Below are 25,342 nucleotides of genomic sequence, written 5' to 3' on the forward strand. Positions count from 1 at the left end.
TTAGCAGCAGCAGCAGCAGTTAGGGCAGGGAGCTGGAGCTGCTGGCCTCTCCGCTACCCCACGCAAACGCTGCCTGGAGGCATCCGGCCCCTGGCACCAGGTCTCCTTCGCATCCGACCCCTGGCATCAGGTCTCCTTCCTGCAGCCCCGAGGTGGGGGTGGAAGAAGGCCAGGGCGCTTGCCTGTGTGACAAGGCAGAGCCGGGCGAGGGCCGCGAAGGGTTGGGCAGGGTCTGCCTTAGCTCTGGTTACTGACTGAAGCACCCCGGCACACTCGGGGGCCACCAGGGCGCTCAGCTTTAGGGACAGGGCAAAGACCACCGCCGTGTCCAGCCAGGCCTGCGTTTTCTTGAGGCTTCCATCCTTAGAAATCTGTCAGCTCCGGTTCTAACCCCAGCTCTGCTTGGCCAGGGGTGGGGTCTCAGGTGCAGCAATGGTGAGCACTCCAGTGCCTGGACAATTGAGAGGGTTCAGCAAGAACCTTCTACTATTCAGCGATTTTTTAATAGACTTTCGTACACGTTTAAATAGAAGCACTATTTCTTTCTTTAATTTGAAGTTCATGAAACAGAATCTCCTGAATTTGCCATTCAGGGTGTAAGGTTGGCCACCTGTTAAATAGACCTGAACCTTTCTCTTTCAAGCCTGCAAGTGCCATGGGCCCCAGCCCAGGCCTAGTGGTCCCTGTTTTAAAGAACAAGATCCTCACTTGTCTTTCATTATGTCCTCTCCAAGCCTATCCGCCGGCAGTCTGCCCGCCTCTTTTCCAGTTTCCTCGGTGGTGTGGTAAGGGGGGTGGAGTGGGGTTTCCAGGAACCTCTCAGCCCACCTCCTTTGGTCCGTGGGTACAAGGTGGGTGTACCCTTCAGGCATGAACTGGCTGAGGCTCCATGCTAAACCCTGTGCTAGGCATGAAGTATGGAATCCTTGCCCTCTAGAGCATCTGCTGGCCAACCCTGTGCTAGGCATGAAGTATGGAATCCTTGCCTTCTAGAACTTCTGCTGGCCCTGAATCAGGCCTGAGGGCCTCAGCAGCACTCTTCTTGCTCCCAGGCAAACTTGGCAAAACCATCTCACTTCTCTCCCTCTTCCAGGGATGCGGGACTTTGGAGCATACCTTATTTCTCTCTTCCCCATCCCTCCTCACATCTTGGGGGTCTCTGGGCTGGAGCAGGGGAGCAAAGCTGCAAGGCAGCTGGCGTGTGTCCTAAGGCATCCAGGAGATCCCCGAGGGAGAGCACAAAGGGCCTGGGGGCTGAAGGGAGAAAGCTAGGTGCTCAGGGATTAGACTCCCGGGTCGGCGTCCCATGGCCCTGCAGCCAGCTCGGCAGGTCGTGGGGAGGGCCTCTGGGGACCTTTATCTTTCGGTGCCCAGATGCCCAGGGCTCCGTGCAGGCCTGCTGGCTCATCTAAGGCTTCCCACTCCATCCAGTGTGCACTTCCTGGCAACAGTCTACTCTCGGGACGCTGCTTGCCTCTTCTCTCCTTTGGGCAGGGTCTGGAGTCTGACGGGTTAGCAAGCTGATGGCCTTAGCTAGTAAGCGGTGCAGTCAGCACTCGCTCTGCCTTTTTAGAGCCGGGAGGAGGCAGGAGGAGAGAGCTAAGTGCTCTCTAATCTCCGCTCCCCTGAGCGAAAAGGCCCAGGAACCTGCCTGAGCCTTGCAGTCTGGGTGGTGTATTCCAATCAGGAGACACAGGGGTGGACTCCACATTTGAGAGGCTGGGGAAAAGTCACAAAAGCCCCACTCCCGGCATCTGCCCACAGACTTGGGCATGAGGTTCTAATTGAGGAGAGGCCAGTGTTGTAGGGCCAGTGTTGTCACGGAGGCTGCTTTATCACCAACGATAAAGAGCTAACACGTTCTGAGATCCATGTCGATACTATGCAAGGGACTTTGAGTCATTACCTTTCTTCATTCTCATAGTAACTCTGTCAAGTAGATCTTGTTTATTTTGCCCTTGTATTACTGTTGAGGAAATGGAGGCAACGAGGTTAAGTAACTGGCTCGTAAGTGGTGGGGCCAGTATTTGACCTCAAGGCTGACCCTGGCCCCTCCTCCAAACCTCTGTGCTCCACTGTCTCCGCCACTTTAATGGACTGTGAGCAAGAGCTGCATCCATAGTTCCGACCAAGGCAAGGTCACCGGGTCTGGGTCAAAAGGGTGCTGGAGCTGGCTCTTAGATGGCTTGGGAGAGCCAACTGGGTTAGTCTTTCCAGTTTCTCAGTGACATCAATCAAGTTAGTGGCCTGGAAGAGGCCATGGTGGAGCATCTGCACCATGAGACTGGACAGATGCTACAGATCAAGGCTTTTTCCCTCCCAGAAGACCACTGGTCTAGCTGCACCAGCAAACACCGGGCCCTGGACGAGCTGTCAGTGCTTTAGGCAGCAGGTGCGAAGGAACATGCTAATCTGAGGCTATGCCTTCTCCCCAGGGGATCCAGGCTGTCCTGGGCAGGTGCTTCTAGTCCCAGCACCAGGCTGGAGAAGCAGAAAAAGCCCAACTCAGTGCCGAGGCCCTGCTGCTGCTGCTGAGTGCTCAGTCGTGTCTGTCTCTTTTCAACCCACCAGGCTCCTCTGTCCGTGGGAATTTTCCAGGCAAGGATACTACAGTGGGTTTGCCATTCCCTTCTCCAGGGGACAGAGAAGGCAATGGCACCCCACTCCAGTACTCTTGCTTGGAAAATCCCATGGACGGAGGAGCCTGGTAGGCTGCAATCCATGGGGTCGGTAAGAGTCAGACACGACTGAGCGACTTCACTTTCACTTTTCACTTTCATGCATTGGAGAAGGAAATGGCACCCCACTCCAGTGTTCTTGCCTGGAGAATCCCAGGGACGGGGGAGCCTGGTGGGCTGCCGTCTATGGGTTGCACAGAGTCGGACACGACTGAAGTGACTTAGCATCTCCAGGGGTATCTCCCCAACCCAGGGATTGAACCCGGGTCTCTCACATCTGCTGCACTGGTGGGAGGACTCTTTACCACTATCGCCACCTGGGAAACCCAGCCTTGGCTCTACTGTTGACTGCTCGTGGCACCTCGGCTAAGGAATGGAATCCCTCCTGGGTGGAACGGGGACAAAAACGCTGTGACTTCACTGGGCCTTTATGAGGACTCGGGTGTCACAGACGTGTTGGGAGGTGGTAAACCGAGCTGTGCCAGGAAGGTTTTGGTCCTTTCCTAGCCTGCTTGTCCTCGACAGTTCTACCCCCCGAGGGGCTGCAGGATTCCCTCCTCTTCCCTCCAGCTCCTCTTGGTCCTAAGCAGGAGGGGGGTGTGGTCAGGGAGCCCCAAAGGCCCCCGGTTTCACAGTACACTGGACTCCTCTCCTCCCTCAGCTACGGTCCAAAACACATCAGCTCTTACCTCCTTCGGACCTTAACGTGACCCCTGATGAGAAAACGCCTGCCAAGACGGGGGCCTCTGGGGAGCAGAATGGACATCAGTGCTGCAGTGCTGGGCCGCTCAGCTGTCTCAAAGTGGACGCTCTCTCTCTCTCTCTCCTTATATTTGTGTGACGAGGTTAAGAGAGGGAAAAATAAGGTCCAGCTTCCTGCTTATTTGGGAATAAGTTTAAATAAATACAAGTAACAACCAACATTACTCAAGTAACCTTATTCATGAGAGGGCCTCAGTGTCTCCTGCTATAGCCGGGTTCACCTGCCCAGCCCAGGGCCTCTGCTGGAGTCAGAATGGCTCAGACTCCAGACACAATGGAACGGTTCTTGCACTCCAAACATTCTTTTTGTTCTGGGAGCCAGAGGGCAAGTCAGATTCAATTAAGTACAACAAGAACAACATGGCATTCAAAATAAGAGCTATTTATTACAAAAGTAAATGGCCTCTGATTATCTGTGGAAAAAAAAAATTTTTTTTTAATATAAAATGTGGTTTAAGAAGTTGGCTGGAGATTGAGCTGGCAAATGTCTCCTTCCTCTACCAGCACGTCTGCGGGACGTGTCACATTCTTCCGGGGGCTGGAGCCCATGTGCAGAGCATGGCTCTGACAGCCCCTTTCCCCAGCATCTTCTAACAACACAACTTGGGTCCTTGGAGCTGTGTTGGCCAAGCGTGTGCCAGCCTGGGCAAAGGAGGGGGTGGGGTGGGCAGACAGCTCTTCTCCCATCTCCGGAGAGCAGTGGAAGAGACCAAGGAAGCTCTTGTCCCCGGGGTGGCCAGATTAGGAGGGCGGCTGGGCAGGAGGCCACCTGAGCGTTTACCCTCCTTGCCCTCACCAGAGTGGCTGCCCCTCTGGCTCCTTCAGGGCACCTCCCTTCCAACGAGTTCCTATTAGGCAGTAAGGCACTGGGAGAAGCAGCCACCACCTCCCAGTTGTCAGCGTGGGGCCACTGGTTTTTGAAACAGTCAAGCCCAGGGTCTCCCGCATTCCATCTCCAGGAGAGCCCACCCAGAGGGCTGCCCCCTGCCCCCAGCTCAGAAGAAAGCAACTTGGTCTGAGCAAGAGAAGTGGGGGGCTGGGGGGCATGGGACAGCAGAGGTTCTCCATCCCTGCTCTCCCTCCCTTCCAGAAACGCAATTAAGCAAGCAGCCCAGACTCAGCACCCGGCAGCAGTGCTTCCTGCTAGGGGAAGTCAAAAGGGCTGCAGCCCTGGGAAAGGGAGGTCACGGGGGCCCCAGATCTAATTAACAAACCTGCCTTGCTTTGGATGTGACTGCGTTTCCTCTATTAACATTAATGATGGTCGGTCTGAGCATCCGAGCATGGCCAGAAGCTTCCCTCCCCACCACCCAGTGGGTAGCACAGCCTGTCCTTGGGACCAATTTCCAGTCTCCGTGGCAACCACCGAGCAAAGCTCGAAAGAGCTCTGACCTTGGCAGAGCTGGTGGGGGCTACAGAGGAGGGAAGATGGAAAGTAGCAAGAGGTTCATCATTAAACCTTGAAGCATTACAGTCCTCTGAGACAAAAAAAAAATACTTTGTCATGCACTAGGAGGACGAAGGCGGGCTGAGGGATTGGCCTTGGGTTAGTTCAGTTCTGGCCCAAGGGTTTTCCTTCTCTCTTTCATCTGGGGAGGAAGTAAAAGGAACAGCTCCAAGCTGCTTGCTTGGGCTTCAAGGTGGTAAAGAGAAGTTCTGATGCATGCCTAGGTGCTCTGGGGCCTTGGGGAAAAGGAGACAGGTGAAACAGTGACCCAGAGGAAGGGGGTGAAACAGAGAGAAAGGAGGGCATCAGCACTGGGGACCAGAGGAGGAGGCATGGGGAAAGCTGAGTGAGTGACAGGAGCACTAGCCCAGAAAGGCCGGGCAACCTGGCCCCGGACACCCCACCGGGAGCTCAGCCCAACCCCTCACGTTCACCCTGGGTGCTAGGAGAGGGGCCGGTGGGAGAGCATGGGTCCCAACCTCACAGCCAGGCTGGATGCAGAAGGAAGGGGATGGGCAGCCACTAGTCACCCCTGGCTCCCAGGCCCTGAGGACACAGCACCAGGGATGGGGTGCCGTGCCCCTCGCCAACCACACGCCCAGCATTCCCAGACGGCAAGGAGCCCAGGGCTGAGGAGGGCCAGCCGGGCTGCCTTGCACTGGGGCCCGGGCCCCTGAGCACACTGCAGGCAGGAGGCGGGCCCTCCAGCTTGGGGTGTTTGGCTTAGGGATCTGCTTGTTTGCGGGAAGGAGGGCGGCACAGCCTTGACGATCCTGGCGGCTCCACCCGAGGTAATTCCCCAAGGCGGGGTCAGTGCAGTCAGCCTTCCTGGAGCTGAGAATTTCTGATGAATCTTACAACCCAATCCAGTGAGAAAAAAACACCAGAAAATACTACTGTAGCCCTGGACGATTTCTTAGAGTTTATGATGCTCCACTGTCCACAGCCATGGTCTACACTGCACAGGCACACGGACACACGCACACTCACACTCATCCACTCACGGGGGACGGGGCTGAGAGGGAAGTTGTTTGTGGCTGAGCAGAGCCAGTGGAGGAGCCTCTGCGAGGAGCAGGGCCGCAGTGCTCCCCAGCGGGTTGCGTGCTGGCAGGCAGTGCAAGTCCACAGGCTCTTCGGGCTGCTTCCTCCACGGCTGGAAGGTCCGGGGACTGGCTCCACAGCTGGCCGTCCCCACGAAGGTCCTGGTCTCAGGCTGGAGTCCTCGAAGTGGCCTCAAAAGTCCCACGATTCCAGCCACCTGAGCCCGGCCATCGGACTTCGGGGGTCCTGGGCCAGGGGACCTACCATCCCGTAAGCCAGAGGGTGGAAGAGGTAGAAACTGTGGGGGAGAACCCGGGGTGGGGGTGGCAGTTGGCACCCTAGGGCCTCGGTGGAGGCGGGGAGCCCTGAGACCCCTGACGCTCAGCTCCTCAGACCTTCTCTACCTACGGGACCCACCCTGAGGTGTCAGCACGCCTGTGTGACTTCACCACGTGGGGACACCATACTCTGGGACCTTGAAAGAGAGTGACTTAATGACAGTAAGGGAAAAGGACTCTTCTCAAGAGGCCCAGGAGACAGAGCAGTCCAGGGTCTGGTCATTGGCTGTGTGGCCCAGACTCTCTGTTAAAATGTGGATGTGCTCTTAGGTCACAAGTCTCCTATTCCCAGTTCAGGACTTTATGTTGCCCCTGGCCCCTCAAGGCCAGTGATGCTCAACTGCAGATCTGTGAGACTGTGAGATGGGGGAGGGGGCGGCCTGCCAAACAGCATCCTCCCTGCAGTTACTCTGAGCCACACTGCATCCCCTGGCGACCCTCTACCACCTGCCCTCCCTGCCCCCCGCTGAGAGCCACGCCAGCTAGGAGCCAGGTAACTGCAGAGGGGTGCTCTCCAACATGAGCCAGAGAGGTGCAGAGCTGGGAGCCGCTGGCTAGAGGTGAGAATGCAGGGCGTTAGTGCATGTTTCTCCACCTGCTGCCCCTTCAGGTCACGTGGAGGGCTTTGGAAACCGTGGCTGACAGGGCCCAAACTGGGCTCAACAAAACCAGAACGAACCTCTGGAGACAGAGCCAGGCACCAGTGTGCTTCAACAGGGGCTCCAAAACGCACCCAGGGCTGAGGCCTTGGGGTTGGGGGGTCGGCCATGCAGGTGCAGCGGGCGCTCACCTGTAGGCAGTTCCCAGGAGCAGGCTCAGGATGCCCAGCACGTGCACGCATCTGGCCAGCGGATAGGAGGCCAGGCTCCAGGCACAGAGCCGCAGGAGGGTGTCCCACAGAAGGCCTGGGGAGGAAGGGAAACCCCTCATTGCTCCGTTGGAGGACGTCTTCTGGGGAGGCAGATGGGCTCCCCCAGCACCGCCGCTCCACAGTGGTCTCGTCCGGCCCGCCCACCCTCATCACCCAGGTCCCAGAGGGCAGCGCTGACCTGTGAGCATGCTGGAGAAGAGCATGGCAGGGAAGTAGTGGTGGAAGTAGAGGACCCGGCCCATCAGGAAGAAGGGGAAGTAATGCATCATCCAGCCGAACAGGAGCTGCCCGCCTCCTCGCAGCAGGACCTGGGACAGCCCTGAGCCCCAAGCAGCACAGCCTGGTCAGCCGACAGGGACAGGCATGGAGCCTGCCCCGTGCAGCTCTGCCCCTTCCTCGCCATGTGACTCACAGGAGCCACGTCACCCGAATGGGCCTTCCGTCCCTCACCCCCCAGGGTGAACAACCCTATGGCGGCTGGCAGGAGAAGGAACTGCTTACTCCCTGGCCCGGGAGGCCGCCCGGCCTCCGGCCCCAGCTCCCGCATCTCTGCTGCCACACAGATCTCTGCAGCAAGACGGGGCAGGGGTGCGGGCACAGGAGAGGACGGGGGTTGGGGAGGGGTGGCCTGGGACCATGTCTGCAGACACGGAGCTGCAGAGGCAGCAGAGGACCTGTGTGAACGTCTTGGATGCTGCAGCCCATGGCCTGGGGGCTGCTTTGCTCCTGACTAGAGGACAGGAGAGCAGAAGAGAAAAAATGGGCAGTCGTGCACAGAGTGTAGAGGTCAACAGTGAAGGCTCTGAACGCAGACCACCTGGGTGTGAACCTCAGTTCTGTCACCTACTGGGACAAGGTTCTTAACCTCCTTGTGCCTCGGTTTCCTAATCCATAAACAGGTAATAAACTCTGCTGGGAGGACACAGGGTTTAACACAGCACTAGGCATCTGGTGCTTTGAGCTCTAAAAAGTCACAGAGAAGGGAAGAAAGGGAGGGAAAGGCAGAGGATGGCCCATCAGCAGGCCAGCACTCCCCAAGTGCGGGCACCCTTCGGGCTGCTAGGTGGGCGCAGGGGAGCCCAGGGACCCGACCTTCAACCTCGACAGGCAGATGCGTGCCCCTCTGCACAGCCACAGCAAAGACGCTCGCTGAGAGGACGTAGAGGGCGATGCTCAGCAGGTTCAGCCACCAGACTACCTGCAGGGAGATGGGCACGGGCGGGTGAGAGGAGGCAGCAGCACCCTGCGGGCACGCTCAGGGCCCCACCGCAGCACGCGGGGCACTCACCGGGTTGCCCAGCAGATACACTCGGAAGTCGGTGTCATTGGCCCCTGAGAAGCGCAGGCCCTGTGGAGCAAAGGACACAGAGTGGGGACAGGGCTCAGCCCCGCCCAGCCGCTTGAGTCTCCAGGGGAGGAAGACCGGCCACTTTTCACAGACAGGGAGCCTAGGCAGGAGGCTCGGAGCGGGCACTTTCTCCATGAACTCCCTGGGGAGGCTGGGTCCAGCCGAGCACAAGCAGAGCCAGAGCCCGTCTCCGGCCACCCTCCGCCCGGCAAGGCCTGCCCCCACCACCCCAGCATCCCCCCACCGCCAGCCAGGCTCCACAGCCTCCTCCTCAGCTCCGTTCCCGGGGAGGAGCTCTCGCTTTGGGCCCTACCTGAAAGTTGATAGGCCAGTGCCAGGGTTTGGACGTGAACTCATTGTCCTTGGGCTTGAGGCCATTGTTCCCCTGCAGGAAAGTGGTAAGGAAAAAGCTGGTCCAGACAGAGCTCTAGAAGGCTGACAGGAACGTGAGGGTCGGGCATCTCTGATGTGTGGCCACATGTCAAGACAAGCCCTCTCTCCTCTGCCCTCTCCCTCGCTGGCAGGGGAGAGTCAGGGGTCACTCTCAGTCACCGCACACCTGCTGACCACAGCTGCCCCACTTCGCCCAAAGAGTAGGCCTCCATGTCCTGGCAGAGACAGTCTGCTCAGACTCTCTGCTCGAGGGAAAGAGGCATGACAGGCCTGTTTCCCTTGGCACAAAATATATATCCATCTTCCTGGCAAAGGATAAGGTGTCAAGAGGATGAGGAGAGGGGCGTGTAAAATCAGGGCTCAGTTATTTGTTTCCTTGAAAGGCCAATTTCAAACCCAAACCCAGAACTCTTAAGTTCCTGGACTCTGGAAAAGTTACTTTAGCCTAGTGTTTCTCAGTAATTTTTTTTCATTACTACCTGTCCCCAGTCAATATTTTTAAGATATATTTTCCTTAAACACTCCCTTGCAGTGACATTTAAAGCATTTTTTTAATTGTGGTATAATTTATATATAACATTAGGTGCAAGTATACAACATAATGACTTAACATTGGTATATACTGCAAAACAATCAGCAGAATAAGTCCCCTCATGACATTTTAATACTATAGATAGTCCATTTAGCTGTTTATATAATGAATGAATACCTGTGTTTTATACATTAAAAAACTGTTTCCTTTTATTCGCCCTCTAAGAATATATTACCCCCCGGTTAAGAATGCACACTTTAGTCTGAAGGACTCAGTCTCAGTCCCTTCAGTCCACCAGCCAAGAATATCTAATAACCTGTCTTCATATGGCAAAATCAGACCTTTGCTAAAACAAGGCGCCAACCTCGTCATCAGACAGACTGAGAAGGCATTTCCCAAGGAGGAGTCAGGTCAAAGTTTCTCCACCTGGGCACTCTGACACTTTGGGCTGCAGATGTCTCCGGTGGGGGCTGGTCTGTGCAGTGTAGAGTGGTGAGCAGCCCTAGCTTTTACTCACTGGATACCAGGAGCACCCCTACCCATTATGCCAGCCAAACACATCTCCGGACATCATTAAATACCCCCTCGGAGGCACAAACCGTGCTCTAATAAGGACCACGGGTCTAGCTCAAGAAAAATCCAGGCCTGGTTCGTTGAACCACCAGCCAGGGCCTTATTAACCCAACGCCTCAAGGGCTTGGGAGTTGTCTGCAGGCCTCCCTATGGTGGCTGGGTTGCTCCTTCAGGGTAGAAAGTACAGGGGGGTGTCAGATCCAAATGGGCCAGTTGCACAGCCCCTCAACCACTATGGCCATCTTAAGAACCTCACAATGAAGAATGAATCATTCTGGACCCCAGAGCAACTGCTGAGGGAAATCAATTCCTTCCAGCCAGTACGGTTCAGCCCTAAACCAGGGACTCCAGCCAGAGTTAGAACAAGCCAAGGGCATCCTACACATTAAACTCTTCAGAAACCGAGCTCCTTTAGTAAACCAAGAAATGGAAGAAAGGAAAATCTGAATATCTGTGCATTGTTCTCTATGCTTAGTACCCAGGGGGCTTGTTCCAGCTAACCTCAGCAGGCATGGTGCCTTCTCTGCCCAGGCCTGAGACCCCTGCTCAGCTAACAGATGCCCTGTAGCTTCTACAGTCCAGACAATTTTGATCTCTCTCCCCATTGTGACTCTACATCCGTTGAATAACAAAGTTTCCTTATGTCTCTTTTCTTCTTTGATTCCACCTCTTAGATAATGAAAGAAGAAATGAGACGATTTATTTAGACTTAGTCTTAAAATTCTACCCAGATCTAAAATACTATTTTGACTGACAGGCATATATTCAAAAGAGCTCTGTCATCAGGCCACAGTGACAGCTACAAGCACAGAGTCAGGGAAGAAGTGACCCGGAGATTGGTTACTGTCAACTCATCACCTCCCAATGTGCAAAAATGACAAAAGTTGGATTTTTAAATTTAATCTGCTGAAATAAGTCAACTGTATTTACCAAGTGCTGCTTACATAATCACTTCCAGGAGAGACCAACAGTGGCTCACCAGGAAAGAAAAAACAAGAGCTACTGCTCTCTGCATCAATGCAGAGGTCCACAAACCTGGCTCTAAACATTGTTCCTGCAGAGCGCCAGTTTTCCAGAAGCCACAGTAAAGAGCTTTCTCCCTCTACATCAAAATTGCAGGAGGGTTTTCCAATTCAAAGGGGAAATTTTAAGCTAGTGGGTAGAATTTTCTCAATTTACAGATTTTGTCTCTCAGTTGTTCTTAAACCTATGTCAGCTGTCAGCTACTAATGATAGAGCACAAACAGTGAGTCTTTAAAACCTTGAAAAGCATCAACCATGCCCCTATGCAGTCTGTTTCTCTCTGGGAACATGAATGGGGTCCTGGTTGGGATTTTATGCTGCATATAAACAGCACACTCAAATTGGCCTTTCATCCTGCTGCTGCTACTGCTAAGTCGCTTCAGTTGTGTCTGACTCTGTGCGACCCCATAGACGGCAGCCCACCAGGCTCCCCCGTCCCTGGGATTCTCCAGGCGAGAACACTGGAGTGGGGTGCCATTGCCTTCTCCGGGCCTTTCATCCTAGCTGATTCTAATTTCATTTATGGAATCAACTATCAGTGTCTCATGATTTTCAGCCAAGACCACTGTAATGTTCAGGGGCTCTGCCACTTGAACAGATCTGAGAATCACTTAGAGGCAGAGGAGTGTAGTGGTCACTAGCACTGACTCTGAAGGCCTAGATCCACCGCTTCCATTTAGCTGTGACCCTGGGTAAGTCCCTTAACCTCTATGCTCAGTTCTGTCTTCTGTAGACTGGGGACAGAATCTCTGGAGGCCTGTAATGAGTAGTGAGTGAGTTAATACATGTGCAGGGCTTACAGTAGTGCCCAGCACACAAGAGCTGCATAAGTGTTCACAAAGTTACCACCAGCAGCATCACCACCATCATTCAGTGCCTTGGAAGACCAAGTTTAAGTCAGTATGTGAAGACACTTTCAGAGTCCTCCATAAGCGGGCAGCAGGCCTATAGCATGGTTACTGATTTGTGATCCAAATCTGCGGATGCCTAAGACTTCTTGGAGAAGCTTCCCAGTGGGAAGGGGTCACGGTACCCGGATCATCACCATGTGGGACTCCAGCATTATCTCAGGGAAACTGGGCTGCAGCACTTCCAGGCTGATGTTTGGCACTGGGAAAAGAAAGATAGAGGTGTGAACCTTCCTCACACAGCCTCTCCTCACAGCTGTCTGTCCATGATATCCACTCTGCTGCCAGGGTCTGAGGGTAACCTTCCTGACAAGCTAACAAGCCTGTGAGAGTGTTGAGGAATTCTCCATCATTCCCTCAGCCTGTAGCACTCAGCAGGCATTCTGAGGGAGGCAATGGCAACAGATGAAAAGCCCCACCCTACCGCACCCCCAACCAGAGGCACCCACAGCCCTTGGGCCATCACCCTTCATGATGGTGCTGCCCCAAATGCAGCTCCCACACCCGAAGCAGGTTGTGAGGACTGCGACCCAGCCTATCTCATTCACCAAGGCATCCCCAGGGCCCTACATGGCTCCCAGCATACTCGTCAGTGAATTGTTTAATTAGCTAGTTAATTAGCTGGTTGGTTAAATTAGGTGGTAAGAATGAAGTGGGAAGCATGAAGAAGAAAAATCAAGCCTAAAGGGGGTAGTTTAGGAGGGAGAGGATGAGCTCAGAGACTCGTTGAGTTGAAGATGACACTGGACCGGAAATGTCAAATTGGAGCCTGGGAGTATAAATACAGGATCGATCAAGGGCCGTGGCCATCACTTTCTGTAATAGCCTCAGCTGGATGTGGGGAGGGGAGGAGCCTATGCAGGGGCAGAAAGGGAAAGCACCAGCTTGCTCTGAGCCTTGAGGTTAGGGAGGTAACCACAGAGGGAACAGAGAGCCCAGAAGGAGGCAAGCAGAGGGACCTGCATTGCAGGCGGCAGCAGGAGTCAAATCCAGTGAGAGGCAACCAGCTCTGGCCCCGAGTGAGGCCACTGGTCACTTGTGGGAGAAGAATTTAAGAAGAATAGGAAGTCTAAGTGAGCAGGCAGAAAAAGGAGCTGCCCATGCAGACAATTCATATAAAGAGACTAGGTTTAAAAAAGGAAGACAATGCAACAATAAGATACCATGGCAGCAGAGTCTATAAAGGGTTATTTTCCTCAGATAAGAATGACTTAGAGATGTTCCCTTCAGAGCCAGCCCAGGACATGACCTCACTCACATTTGGGATTGATATGGTCCTCCACGTTCCAGATGGAGCTGAGGGTTTCCTTCAGGTATGGTGTGCATGTGACTTCCATCTGCTCCCAGCCCCTGTGAAAAGGAGTCACAATGTCTCTCAGAAGACCTGAAACTCACCAGACAGCAGTGCTGTCCAGCCGCATGGAACGCTTCTCTTTCCAACCTAGCGGTCATGCTCTTTCCAGCCTCTCACTTCCCTGTTTCATGACCATCCCAGAAGTAGTCTAGCCTACATCATGCCCAGTTTAGAGACACAGAACCAGAGAGTTATCACAGGCCGGAGATATAAATGCTCAACTATTACAACACGTGAAACACTACAGGAACTCTGGAGCTCTGGGCTCCATAAAGTTCTTGATGGCTTTTCTCCCTCCATCCACCACAAAGAAAAACCAAACACGAGGGGAACACTGATCATTCGGGAATGGAAGTTCAGGGCATTCTCCTTGTAAGTGTGAAAGGAAAAGCATGAGCCACTGCTGGGATGCCAAACCCCCAGAGACTTACCACTTGGGCAGGACCTTTCCCGAGGAGCCCAGGACACAACCTGTGATCAGATGGATGAGGCGAATTCGACTTCTCAGCACTTTGATTCGGTTTCCAAATTTTCTGTTTATAACCTCAATCCGCCAGAAGTCATTCGAGTCCCCTGACCCATTCTGCCACATAAATTAAGAAAAAAATACAAAGAAAATATTAATAAGATGACTTCAGAGAAGGCGCATCAAAAAAGGGAGATGGCCAGCCTTTCAGATGCCATCATGTTACAGAGGTCAAAGACCAAACTGGCCTAAGTGACTGAGGTGGGAAAGAGAAAAAGAGGGCCAGAGAAACATCCCAAGGAACATCCCACGTGACTGCCATTTCCCCAGGCCTCATTATCACAACCAACAAAAGTAGTATGAAGCCTGGAACCTGAAGTCCAATCCTTCACTTCACAGAACTACAGTTTAAGTTCTAAATAGATGCTTCTGCCCTTAAATTAAACTCAAGACATCACTATGAGCCAACAGAAATAAATTTGGGTCCTTTGCATCCGTCACCATGGCCATATGGACACTCATCCATCTAAGGAATGTCTAGCCTAGATACCATACTGTGGAAATTAAGACAGTTGTGTCTAATTCTCATCAGGAGATGCCCACCAGAAAAAGATGAAGTTCAGAGTCTTGGCTCTAGTATAATGTGGGATAAGCAAATGGAAAGAGGATTGGGAACTCTACCTTAAGGAACCCAGAGTCTTTACTGAAGCACCAAAGCCCTTGGAAGGGAACTTAGACAGCTGGTCATAAATCTATCTTCCCACTAGGTGTATTTGCTTTCAAACTCCTTCCCAAGTCGTAAGTACTCATAGAGCTTCCTCAATAAGCTGCGTCACCCCAAGAAGGAAAAATCCAAAAGCAAGTGGACAATATTCCTCTGCAGAACAGAGAGGTAATCCGTAAAAATAAAGCCAATGAGAATTTGGGATCTAGCAAAGGACAGACCTGTATATTCCTCTGGGTTCATATTGTGGCCCTGTGGCTTCTAAGTACAATATGATTTTAAAAGAGACTCAAATAGTATTCATATTTGACATTTATTATGTGTCAGAACATAAAAATGGCATGGTTATTATAGAGGCAAGAGATGGAAAAAAATAGACTTCACAGGCGGCCTTTCCCACAGCAAGCCTAGCCAAAAAGCTCCTGAATGCTAAGAGTCCCTGTGCAGCCAATCGTTAGGAACATTCCGGAATTCTGGGAAGGCCGCTCCGCCTCATGGCGCTGAGCCAGGCCCCACAATGTTTGGCGTCCTGCTCACACTCGAGTGGCTCACTTACTATGCCATAGCCAGTGACCTGATAGTGCTTCCGGGTCAGGGGGGCCTCGTGATAGTGACTGTGCAAGTTCCGAGAAGTCCTGGAAATGAAGAGAGAGAAGTGCCATTATCCTGAAGAAAAGAGATGTGTGATGTTTCTTCTTTTACCCAGGATATTCAGAGTCATCTGTTCAGGGAAGAAAAATTAGAATCAAAACTTCTAAATCCAACAAACCAGGACCTTCTTGCCCATTCACCCACAAGAAATACCCAGAGAACTGGAGAGCTGCCCAAGCCAGGAGGGACAGACCAACAGGAGTACTGGACCATGTGCCAAGAAAAAGGCTCCACTTCTTGTTCACCCGTAACTTGAGCAGTGGGCAGAGGGGATGACTGAACACATTGGTGGTCTGAGGCAAGCTAGTCTGACTTATGAGGCAGCTTTAGGGGGAAGAAAATTAACATTTGTAATCCACATATGCCAGAGACAGGCAAACCTCCTCCCTCCCATCTACTGTTTCTGCTCCTGTCAGTTTTACCAAGTGGGGATCTGTGCAGGAAGTGCAGGGTTTAACTGAGATTTTATTTACTTTTGCTTTTTGTAATAATCCTTACTTTTATCCATAACAAGTAGTCAATGTTCATTATAAAAATAAAATTAAAGTATCCATAATCCTACTGACTAGGGAAAAAACACTGCTTATAGCTTTTATATATATATATATAATAACCACTGATTTTATTTTAAAAATCTGTATGTGATAATTCACATAAACTTTTGCAGGGCTGCTTCTGTCATCTACTGTTCCCATTCATTTTGTACGTAGTGCCCTATTTCCTTGAGTGTTTGGTTACTTTTTCGGTACACTGTTACTGAAAAACGATTTATAGGAATGGATAACAACATTTCTTTCCCAAAAGAGGATTCACATTTGCTTTTGGCCAGGTACCTAGGAGACATTACCACATCTAGGATTATGTTCATTTAAATTCATGCCTTGAAGATTTTCAGACAATCCATGTAAAATGAATTTGGATTGCAAATCCATATGAAGATCAGTTGGTAATCACTACTTCTCAGGAACCAGATTTTGTTTCCCTGACAAACCTTAACCCCCAGGGCACTCTGACTTCCCAAATAAACTCTGAATATAGGTAGATAGGGCAGATTTACCCTAACACCAAGCCTTTGGGGGTTATAAATCTGAAGTGAAGATCACAATAACTCACCACTTTGGGTGAGCCTAAAGCTTGGCCTTCAAAACTTCTTTCAAGAGGCAGTCAAAAACCAAAGCTCAAAACTCAAGATCGTAGGTACAAGGCAGACAGGGCCACAGCATCCCACTTTTTCTCTGTATTTCCCGTTTCACTGAGATTTTGATGTAGTAATTCCTTACTATTTTGTCGGTTCTTCATGCTTTTCAAAAGATGCTTTTACATTGTTCTGGCATTTTGAGTTATTTTCAGGGAGAACACTGGAGAAGTGAACTAGTTTGCCATATTCAGAAACAGACTCATATCTTTTTAAAGGCAACCCCTTACGAAGAAATTTTGGGCCATTCAAATACTTCTCCCCCGCCCTCCCCCAGCTGCCCCTGGGCAAAAGGAAACTGAAAGGTACCCTCAAAGTCCAACTCAAAGTCCAAAGCTTCCCAAAGCCAAAACAGGCAAAGTAATTATTCTCCCATGTTAGCATAGCAGCCTTGCTCTGTTTACTAGGGCTTGGTCCACATCTGATTCTGTTTATTTCCTGCTTGAAAGAGCTCCCTACCTTTGGCGCTCAAACCACTCATTTATGCCAAACAGCAAATTTACTTACTCTTTGTGTTCTAGTCGAATGATGTCTCCATGTCTCACAAACTCCACTGGGAGTGAAGGGTCTAGGGGATCTGCCAAGAAGAAACAAGCACTGATGTCCGAAATCATTCACTCATTAAACTAGTATTAATCGAGGGCCTACCAGTAAAGAGTTATAGTATTTACAATGTGGTAACTCCTGTTTGAGGTGCTGACAGAATGCTGTGGGACCAAAGCCAACTGTCTGAGGTGAGAAGGGAAGCGTGCCCCAGAGATAATGCTTGAAAAGAGTCTTAAAGGAGAGGGAGAATTTTGTCAGGTGAACGACACAGGGGAAAAGGCACAGAGGTAGGAAAGAGAAAAACTCATTTGATCAATGGCAAATGACTTCACATGGTTAAGGCAGGCAGAAAGGAGAATGGGAATCGGCCAGGGGGTGGACAAGTGGGGCGAGACTGTGTATGCCAGGCTGGGAAACGTGGCCTTTATTGGCCAAGCACTGAAGCCCCCAACTAGAAGATTTTTAAGCTGGGAAGATAAATAATAAGATTTTCCTTTGGGTAGTAAAAATAAAGTCTGCCAAATATTAATCCCATGCAAATGATCATTTGCACAGCTCTCTTCAAAATCAAACGTTAAACCTGCATATTTTGCTAGTGATTATCTTGTCTCTGGCAATAGACTTGATCAATGTGAACCAAAGAAAATGATGGAAGAAAAGGACTACTTCTACATCATCAAGAAGTCAAGACCAATGAAGATCTAATGAAGTGACGACAATGGAAAAGGAAAGTGGCAGTAATCAGAGCAACACAGAAGGATCCTTGCAAATTTCTGTCCCAGGAGTGGACACCAACACTCAAGGTCAGGAAAGAGATCTACCAGGACAAATCATTGGCTCGCAAGAGAATTCGAGACCTCAGCTGGAGAGATGCCCATTCCTACGCTGCCTCCTAAGGTCTCTTAAAAAGAATAATCAGCAAGATGACAGATCAGATACATCAACGGGGAGGGAAGTTTTACTTCACATGGGCCTGTGGGTGAGGGGCACTCACGGCCATCAAGAACACAGAACCCTTCATCTAGACAGTTCCCGCTTCCCAAGTGCTTGGGGCGACCTGCCTTCACACGACTCCTTCGTTACTGGGTGAAACGCAGCCACCTTAACCTGGAAGCTACAACAGGGTAACAGAACAGGGATGCTTAAAGAGTTGGTCTGTGCCCACTTGACTTTAGAAAGACAGCTGGTCTTCCCTCATAAATCCTCATTGCAATAGACCACTTATATTTGGCCTGTTAAGTCAAAGCACAATCTATACCAGTCTTATAAGGGTACAGAACAGACCCGGCAGAGGAGCCTGGCAGGCTACCGTCCACAGGGTCGCAAAGAGTTGGACATGACTAATGCGACTGAGCACGCAGGCACACAATGGTGTCATAGTTCATATTACTGAGGAGTAGGTGCAGACACTGGTCATGTCGGTCACGTTTCTAGTCAGAAAACCTTGGCAATAAGAGGAGCTGGGGAAAGGAACAGAGAAGATGAATTCAGATGAGAAGTTGCCACTTCTCCATGAAGACCAGGAGCAGCTGACTCGAGACAGGCTGAGCCAGGAGGTGTTTGCCGAGGAGTCACAGTGAACACCTGCGGCAGAAGACAATCGGCAGGTGAGCGGGAGACACCCTCTGTTCTCTTCTCTTCTCAACTGCAGAAGGCACAGCCTGCAGGTAGCCAGCTGTCTGTCCAAAAAACAGAAGATACAGACACAGCCCTTGCCACAAAGCCCCAGGAGGCCAGGTGTGCTTCAGAGCTGCTTCGCCCAGGCCGTTCAGAGGCAGCTGTGCAGGCCTAGACAAGGCTAGCCAGAGGGCTGGCAGGCCCACGGGTCTCCCACTGACTGGCCCAGCTCTGGGATGAGCAGTGGGCAGCGGCCCTCTATCACATCCGGACAGCCACACCGTACCACACGCTGGGGTCTGCAAGGCTTGCTGTGCTCCAAATCAGACAAGAGCAGCGACTGTGTGTCCCCGGTACATACCCAGGGAACCTCATCCAGACCAAGTCTGAGCCTCGGCCTGCTCTCTGGCTTCAAAATGACAGCTCTCAGGGCCTGATCTTATCACTCTAGCTCACTGCTTATCCCTAGACCAACCACAGTCCTTGGGAAATAGCGGGGGCTCAATAAATCACTTTTGAAAGGATAACTGAGATCAGTCAAGATGGCAAAGAATGCTCAGGAAAGCCCATCCTAGAACCATTCTTTTGGAAGCATGAGAAATGTTAAGGAAGGCTCAGAGTAAGTAACAATAGAAGCATCAGTTCTCTGCCGCATTACCTGAGTTCGAATTATGCTTCTTAATAATCCACAGGTTGTTGTAGTCCTTGTGCAAATAGGTGGTGACCTGGGGGGGTGGGGGAAGGAGGGGGTGGTGGGAGGGAGGAGAGTGTTACCATCAGCACAGTCAGCCACAGGACAGTCAGCAGTGAGCCGGGACTGCTCCGGGCTCTCTCAGAAGCCCCAGCCACCCACCCAAGGGGCCGTGTTTCCAGACGGGGCCAGAAGCAGTGTTTGCTAAGTGTGTTTCCTCTTTCCTTCAGCACTTAGAGGCATCTTCCCACTTCCCAGCTTCCCAAAAGCCCTTTTGATTGGTCTCTGTGCCTCCCTGCATCCTGTCTCAAGTTCCAGCCTCCTTGAGGCAGGAAACATGACAACACAGTGTGACACAGTCTACAGCACACAAAGAGGATTTAGTGCATTTTAAAAAGTCATCAAGACCATGCCTCAAACTCTCTACATGAAAAATTCAGGCTATTATGTTTTCTAGAATGTGGCCAAATGGAATGGAAGAAGCTCTATTAATATCTTGTCCTAGAAGCCTGAAATTTTAGCCACAGCCATTTTGTATATACTAATTTTTAAAAATGGCGCGTGTGTGTGTGTGCCCATGCACACGTATGTAATGCTGCGATTAATCGACCAGCAAAAATCTTGGGAACCCCAATAACAAAAGAATAGTTAACATGATGGAATGTCCACAGGAAAGAATATTACACAGAAAACATTTCATGGCATTTTTTTTTTACCAGCACAGGAAAAGGCTTATAAAATTGCTGCTGTTGGAAAGGGCTACCATCTATTGCCAGGCCCTGTGTTAAGCACTGGGCACGTCTCATCTCTAGGCTGTGGGTACGATGGCTACCCTCACCTTACTTACAAGGAAACTGAGGTTAAGCAATTCCACTCAAGGTCACACAGCCTGTCAGCTAGAGAGACAGGATTCAAACCCGGCCAGCTAATCCAAAGCTCCCAGGATGGACTACATACATACAATCATGTCAAGCATGCAAACAAGCACATAAACACCCAGAAGCAACAGAAATAAACACCTCTCTTACAACGTGAGTTTTAATAACTCCAGTTGGATAAAACATGACATTTACTTCAAAAGTGATTTGGAATTAGCATATGGGGAAAAAATTATGCATATATTATGGCTGCTTTGTTTCAGTGGCTCTTGCTTTCTCAGAAAAAATTAGGGACAACAATATTAAGAACATACAAGAAGTTAAAAGTTTGGCAGCCATAGAGAAATTAAGTTCAAACTCTGAAACAACAGCCCATACATCTACTTCACCCAACCTGAATTTACTCAAGGATGTTATGGTTTTGTGGTGCTCATAGGGGCACTCTGTGTTGTTTTTTTACAAAAATCATTATTATTAAAATTCCTATTAGAAAAGTCATTTATTTATTATGAATATAAGTCCATGACCTCTTTTTCCCACTGAAACATTTATTTTTACAATGAAGGTTTTTTTTAATAATATGAGGTCTCCTAGGAACATAGGTATCCTATTACAATAGAATGTTGTACATCAATCTACATGGATAAACACTGGTCCTCAGATCAGGTCTAACTTTTTTTAAAATACTTTAAAAATCAAGACCTAGAGTTGTTGACAAGACACTGACCTACAGGGCAGGGAGGGCTACTAGAGGTTATTAAGTCCAATCCCCCAGTTTACTGATGGAGACACAGGTGAGGAAGGCTCAGAGACTCAGTCAGTGACAAAGTCAGACTCTCTATCCCTTGGCCCACATGCTCGCTGGAGAACTCTCACGACTTCATGTCTCCACCCATGGGCCTCAGGTGGGCAGCACTAGGACCAGCTTCATAGGGCCTTCAGAACACGGCTCTTTGCACAGTATGAGTGAGTGAGTGTTAGTTGCTTGGTTGTATCCGACTCTTTTGCGACCCCATGGGCTGCAGCCTGCCAAGGCTCCAGGATTCTCCAGGCCAGAATACTGGAATGGATTGCCATTCCCTTCTCCAGGGGATCTTCCCAACCCAGGGGTTGAACTCAGATCTCCTGCACTGCAGGCAGATTTTTTACTACCTGAGCCACCAGGGAAGTCACAGTCTAGAGGTTCCCAGTCACCACATCTGTTACTACATGACATCAGTAGCAAGGTATCACCACAGAAGGGCAAATTGTATGTTAGACTCCTCTGTAGAGCTTAAAACTGAAACAAAAATACACAAGGCATGGGCCCCATCCCAGACTGATTAAGCAAGAATCTCAGAATTTTTTAAAAGCTCTCTAGTGGATTTTATGAAAAAAGCGCAGTCAGGGCTGAAAACCACTGCGCTAGAGACAAGCAGAGAGCCCAGAATGGGAAACTGATACCAAAACCCAATACTCTGGGTCAACTTTCTAGTAAATAAGGAAATAATAAAACACTTTGAGATGCAACAGTTTCTCACAGAGTAACAATTTCGCCCATTTTGCAGGAAGAGAAATCGCACTTCAAGCTTCTCAGGACAGCAGCCAGCCCTGCAGCCCCCTCCTCCCTCCCTCTCCTCAGGTCACCCATCTGAGAGCTCGACCCTGACCATGCCACAAAAGCCTCCTGGTCAAGCTGCCAGGCCTCCCACACTGCCCTGCCCAGGCCTCCTTCTCCGCGGTCTCTGCAGCACCTGAACTGCCAGCGTCTCCTGCCCCCGGAGACGCTGCCAGGCCCTCCCCTTCTCCTCCAGCCTCCCCGTCCACTCCCTCCTTCTCAGCTGCTTCCCCAGTGCCACTCTGAGCGCCTTTAACGCTGCTTTACACGCTGCCCTCCCCTCTGCACACCCCTTCAGGGCAATGTCACTGTGTCACTAACACCTGTATGCTCCACACTCATGTCTCCTTCCTGAGACAGGCCCCAGGCCTAGAAAACACACCACAAACTCGTCTCCCAAGCCACGCATCCTCCTCCTTTTCTGATTACAGTGAACCAGCATCATCACACATGCACCTTGACCTCCTGACCCCCAGACTACAGACCTGATATGGCTCACCCGACATGTGTCAGTCTCTGGGCCCTGAATCACTCCCCACCTCTCCCTGAGGACTGTTCACCATCCTTTGTTATGACTATTGCCTCTGGTCTGCTCCTCCTTCCAATCCATCACACTCCTGCTAGAGATGTCTTTCTAAACTAGCAACCTAATCACATCTTATCTCTTAATAAGTTTCTCAATAAGTTTTCTCCCCAGTGTCAGCAGAACAAAATTAAATCTATTGGAGGCCTCTTCACTAGCCGGTCCCACCAACCTCTCTAACACCCTCCTCCCTCTCAGGCACTGTCCCCACAGCCACACCGACCACCCTGTCACGTGGACACAGACAGTGTCCCTCGCTCGTTCAGATGATACTCATGGCTAACACTTCAATGAGCACTTCACATGGATTATCTCCCTCAATCCTCACAACCTTAGAGATGGAGAGAAGTACCATTTATTTTCCCTAATTTAAAGATGACCCATGGAAGCACAGAAAGGTTAAGGAATTAGTTCAAAGTCACACTCTTGTGGAACCAGGATTCAAACTCAGATACACTAGTCTGGTTCCCAGATCTGGGTTTATAACCTGTATGCTCTGCTCGTCATCCACTCTGTGCCAGCCACCGAGCCAGGCACCCAAGCCTCCCAGGAGCCAGCAGCTGCACAGCAAGGAGAAAGGAGGAAGGAAGCGCTCCCAGCTCAACAGGAAGAGGGTTACCACACAGGCTCATCAAGGGTGCCAAGAACACCACCCACACTAGACACATCTGACCCAGGACCAGGAAGAGGCGGGACGTGGTGATCAGAGGGGAAGTCCCCAGTGGCAGCCTGGGACGCTAGAGCTAGCCAGGGAAAAGAGAAAAGGGTACAGGAGGGGGCAGGGTGTTTCCAGCAGGGGAAAGAGTACGGGACAGGACGGGAGGCAAAAAGAGAAGGGCGGGCTTGGACACGGCAATCAGCGCGGCGGCCGAGGTGCGAGTGCACAGAGGGCCACTGACCTGCTGCTGGCGGGCGCCGACACCCTCGGGGTAGAAGTGCCTGTGCGAGTGGAGGTAGCCGATGGCCATCCGCAGGTTCTTCACAGTGATCACGGAGCCGTAGGCCAGGTCTGGGAGGAGGAGGGCAGCAGATGGTGTGAGCTGGCCCAGGGTGGATGCGGCCCCTGACTGGGCTGGGGGCGGCTCTGAAGCCACAGGACCCACCAACCCTCTAACAGACTCCACTGGGCCCAGGACTGCGGAAAGCAAGACACGCAGCTGCCTCCTCACCCCAAGGGAGTCACCTCAAGGGGAAGGTCACCACAGTCTCACCTGCACCCTCCCTGCCCCTCCCCACTCCAAAGCACTTCAGAAGAGGCTGGGTTTCACAATGCTATTATCAAAGCACTGTTTGTAACAGCAAAGACCAGAAACAACTTGTCCTTTAGTCAAGGTCTACTATATACATTCCATGGGATAAACAAGGAGAAAGTACTTATGTCTTCATCTCGAATGTTCTCCAAGATATAATGTTAAGACAGACAGGCTGTTAAGATAGACTTTTCACTGCATATCATTTTGTGCCTTTTGAATCTACCACATGCAGTAGTTGCTCAATGGTATTTTGGGTTTTTAATCTGAATTTAAGGGAAAAGACCCACAGTAAACAGCTTACCCGAGAGCATCCATCCTCCCACCACAGGCCCTGGGTTATGGGGAAGAAGCCTCTTCGCTCAGGACTGCCCCTCCTCTCCATGCTCTGCAAGGCGGCTGCCCACCCATCCCCACTCCAGGGAAACAGGTCTCCCTGCACCTGAGCTGGCTGCTCCTGTCCTCCTCTGTTCATTCATTTTGGTCAAAAGAATGAATTACACAGGGGATGCAAAGGTGGAGGAGGCCTGGCTGTGGACCTAGCAGAGACCAGTCTTGAGGACGATGACCTCACACAGTGACCAGCATAGGACAATGTGCCCGTGTTCCAGCAAAGGTGTGACAACGTGTGATGTGGTGGGAGCCCAGCGAAGGCAGGAATAAATTCTTGCCCAAAGGGTGAGAAGAGGATGGTTTAATGAAGAGAGCATAACTGAACTGGGCCTTTTAAATGGCAAGTAGGAATTTGATAACCCCACAGCATCATCCTTCCAAGGCCTCATGCTGGCCAGCACACACAGCCCTGCACGCTGCTGGCCATGGCTGCGTCTTGATTAGGCTGTCTCCCTCCTCAACCCCACACTCCTTCTTGGACTGCTCCTGCAAAGCCCTTCCCCCGCACTCCCCAGTGACCTGACCTCTCCCTGTCCTCTTCTCTTTCTACAGCTTCTTCTCAGACCACAGCCAACGCCCAGCATCAACCGTCCCTTTTCAAAGGACTCCTTTGAAAACCTCAGCTAAGAGCCCACAGGCCCCGCTGCGTGGGTTTCCTCAAGCTTCTCAAAGCCAACGTGGAACCCAACGTCTACCTTTCCAAGCCAATTTTTACCTGCTTTCCTATTTCTCATTCCTTCCACAGTCTGGGTGGGCCCACTGTGTTCCAGGCCCTGGAGAGACCACAGGACATTGTCCATGACTCCAGGAAGCAATCTCCTGGGCCCAACCTATCTCATTCTGTGTGCCTCTAATCCCTGCCCCCTGACCCCCTACAGAAGTGATCTCTTACACCTTTGATCCCCAGAGCTCTGCACTCCCTCTTAATATACTGAGCTCACATAGCCACATCACGTAGAGATCCTACTCCAGGCCCCATAGCCTCCAACATGGCTAACACGCACTCAACTACTCTCTGTGAACAGGACACTCTGGTGGGAACTGACTATTAGCCCCAAAGGGCTCAATCCCCCGCCCCCAGGTTCCCTCTGTTACCTTCCCATAGCCATATCGGACAAGCCGTCTTCTGATCAAAGAGTTCACCGCTCAGGACGCCCTCCTCTGTACTTTCTGTGTCCCTGTTCACCCTCATGAGTGCTCAGACCAGATTTAACTGGATCTTTCTCCCACTCTGCCATCTAAAGTAACTCAGGCTATCATATCGTCTTTTCCAATCCAACTCCCAGGAATCCCTCCTGCCCTTCTCTCTTTGTAAAGACCGAGAGACACTCACGTTCGGGGATGGACGCGTTGTGAAGGTTGTTTCCTGAAAGCCGGGCCTGGAAGGCAGAACTGAAGAAGCCATCACCAGGACCGCTGCGGGGGAGGGCGGAGCGGAAGGGAGCAGTTAAAGGAGTGAAAATACGATTTCCCAGGAGCCCTG

The 25,342-nt window shown here is 51.2% G+C and overlaps 1 protein-coding gene across 3 annotated transcripts in view; it reads right to left on the reverse strand.

Moving 5' to 3' along the window:
* Positions 1–5,805: 5,805 nt before the first annotated feature.
* Positions 5,806–25,342, reverse strand: part of POMT2 (protein O-mannosyltransferase 2) — a 45,816-nt gene continuing 26,279 nt past the window's right edge. For 2 of the 3 annotated variants that reach the window (XM_061429575.1, XM_061429574.1), the window contains 14 exons: positions 25,193–25,275; positions 23,116–23,225; positions 19,126–19,192; positions 16,812–16,881; positions 15,015–15,093; positions 13,700–13,851; positions 13,173–13,264; positions 12,040–12,116; positions 8,799–8,870; positions 8,426–8,485; positions 8,230–8,335; positions 7,316–7,456; positions 7,057–7,171; positions 5,806–6,188 (listed from right to left, as the gene is read on the reverse strand). In XM_061429575.1, coding sequence (XP_061285559.1) covers positions 5,888–6,188; positions 7,057–7,171; positions 7,316–7,456; positions 8,230–8,335; positions 8,426–8,485; positions 8,799–8,870; positions 12,040–12,116; positions 13,173–13,264; positions 13,700–13,851; positions 15,015–15,093; positions 16,812–16,881; positions 19,126–19,192; positions 23,116–23,225; positions 25,193–25,275 — 1,525 coding nt within the window. In that variant the 3' untranslated portion in view covers positions 5,806–5,887. Of the gene's footprint in view, positions 6,227–7,056; positions 7,172–7,315; positions 7,457–8,229; positions 8,336–8,425; positions 8,486–8,798; positions 8,871–12,039; positions 12,117–13,172; positions 13,265–13,699; positions 13,852–15,014; positions 15,094–16,811; positions 16,882–19,125; positions 19,193–23,115; positions 23,226–25,192; positions 25,276–25,342 lie in introns of all 3 variants that reach the window. The other variant, XM_061429576.1, reaches the window with a different exon arrangement.

This window comes from Bos javanicus, chromosome 10 (assembly GCF_032452875.1).
Source record: "Bos javanicus breed banteng chromosome 10, ARS-OSU_banteng_1.0, whole genome shotgun sequence".
Taxonomy (NCBI): domain Eukaryota; kingdom Metazoa; phylum Chordata; class Mammalia; order Artiodactyla; family Bovidae; genus Bos; species Bos javanicus.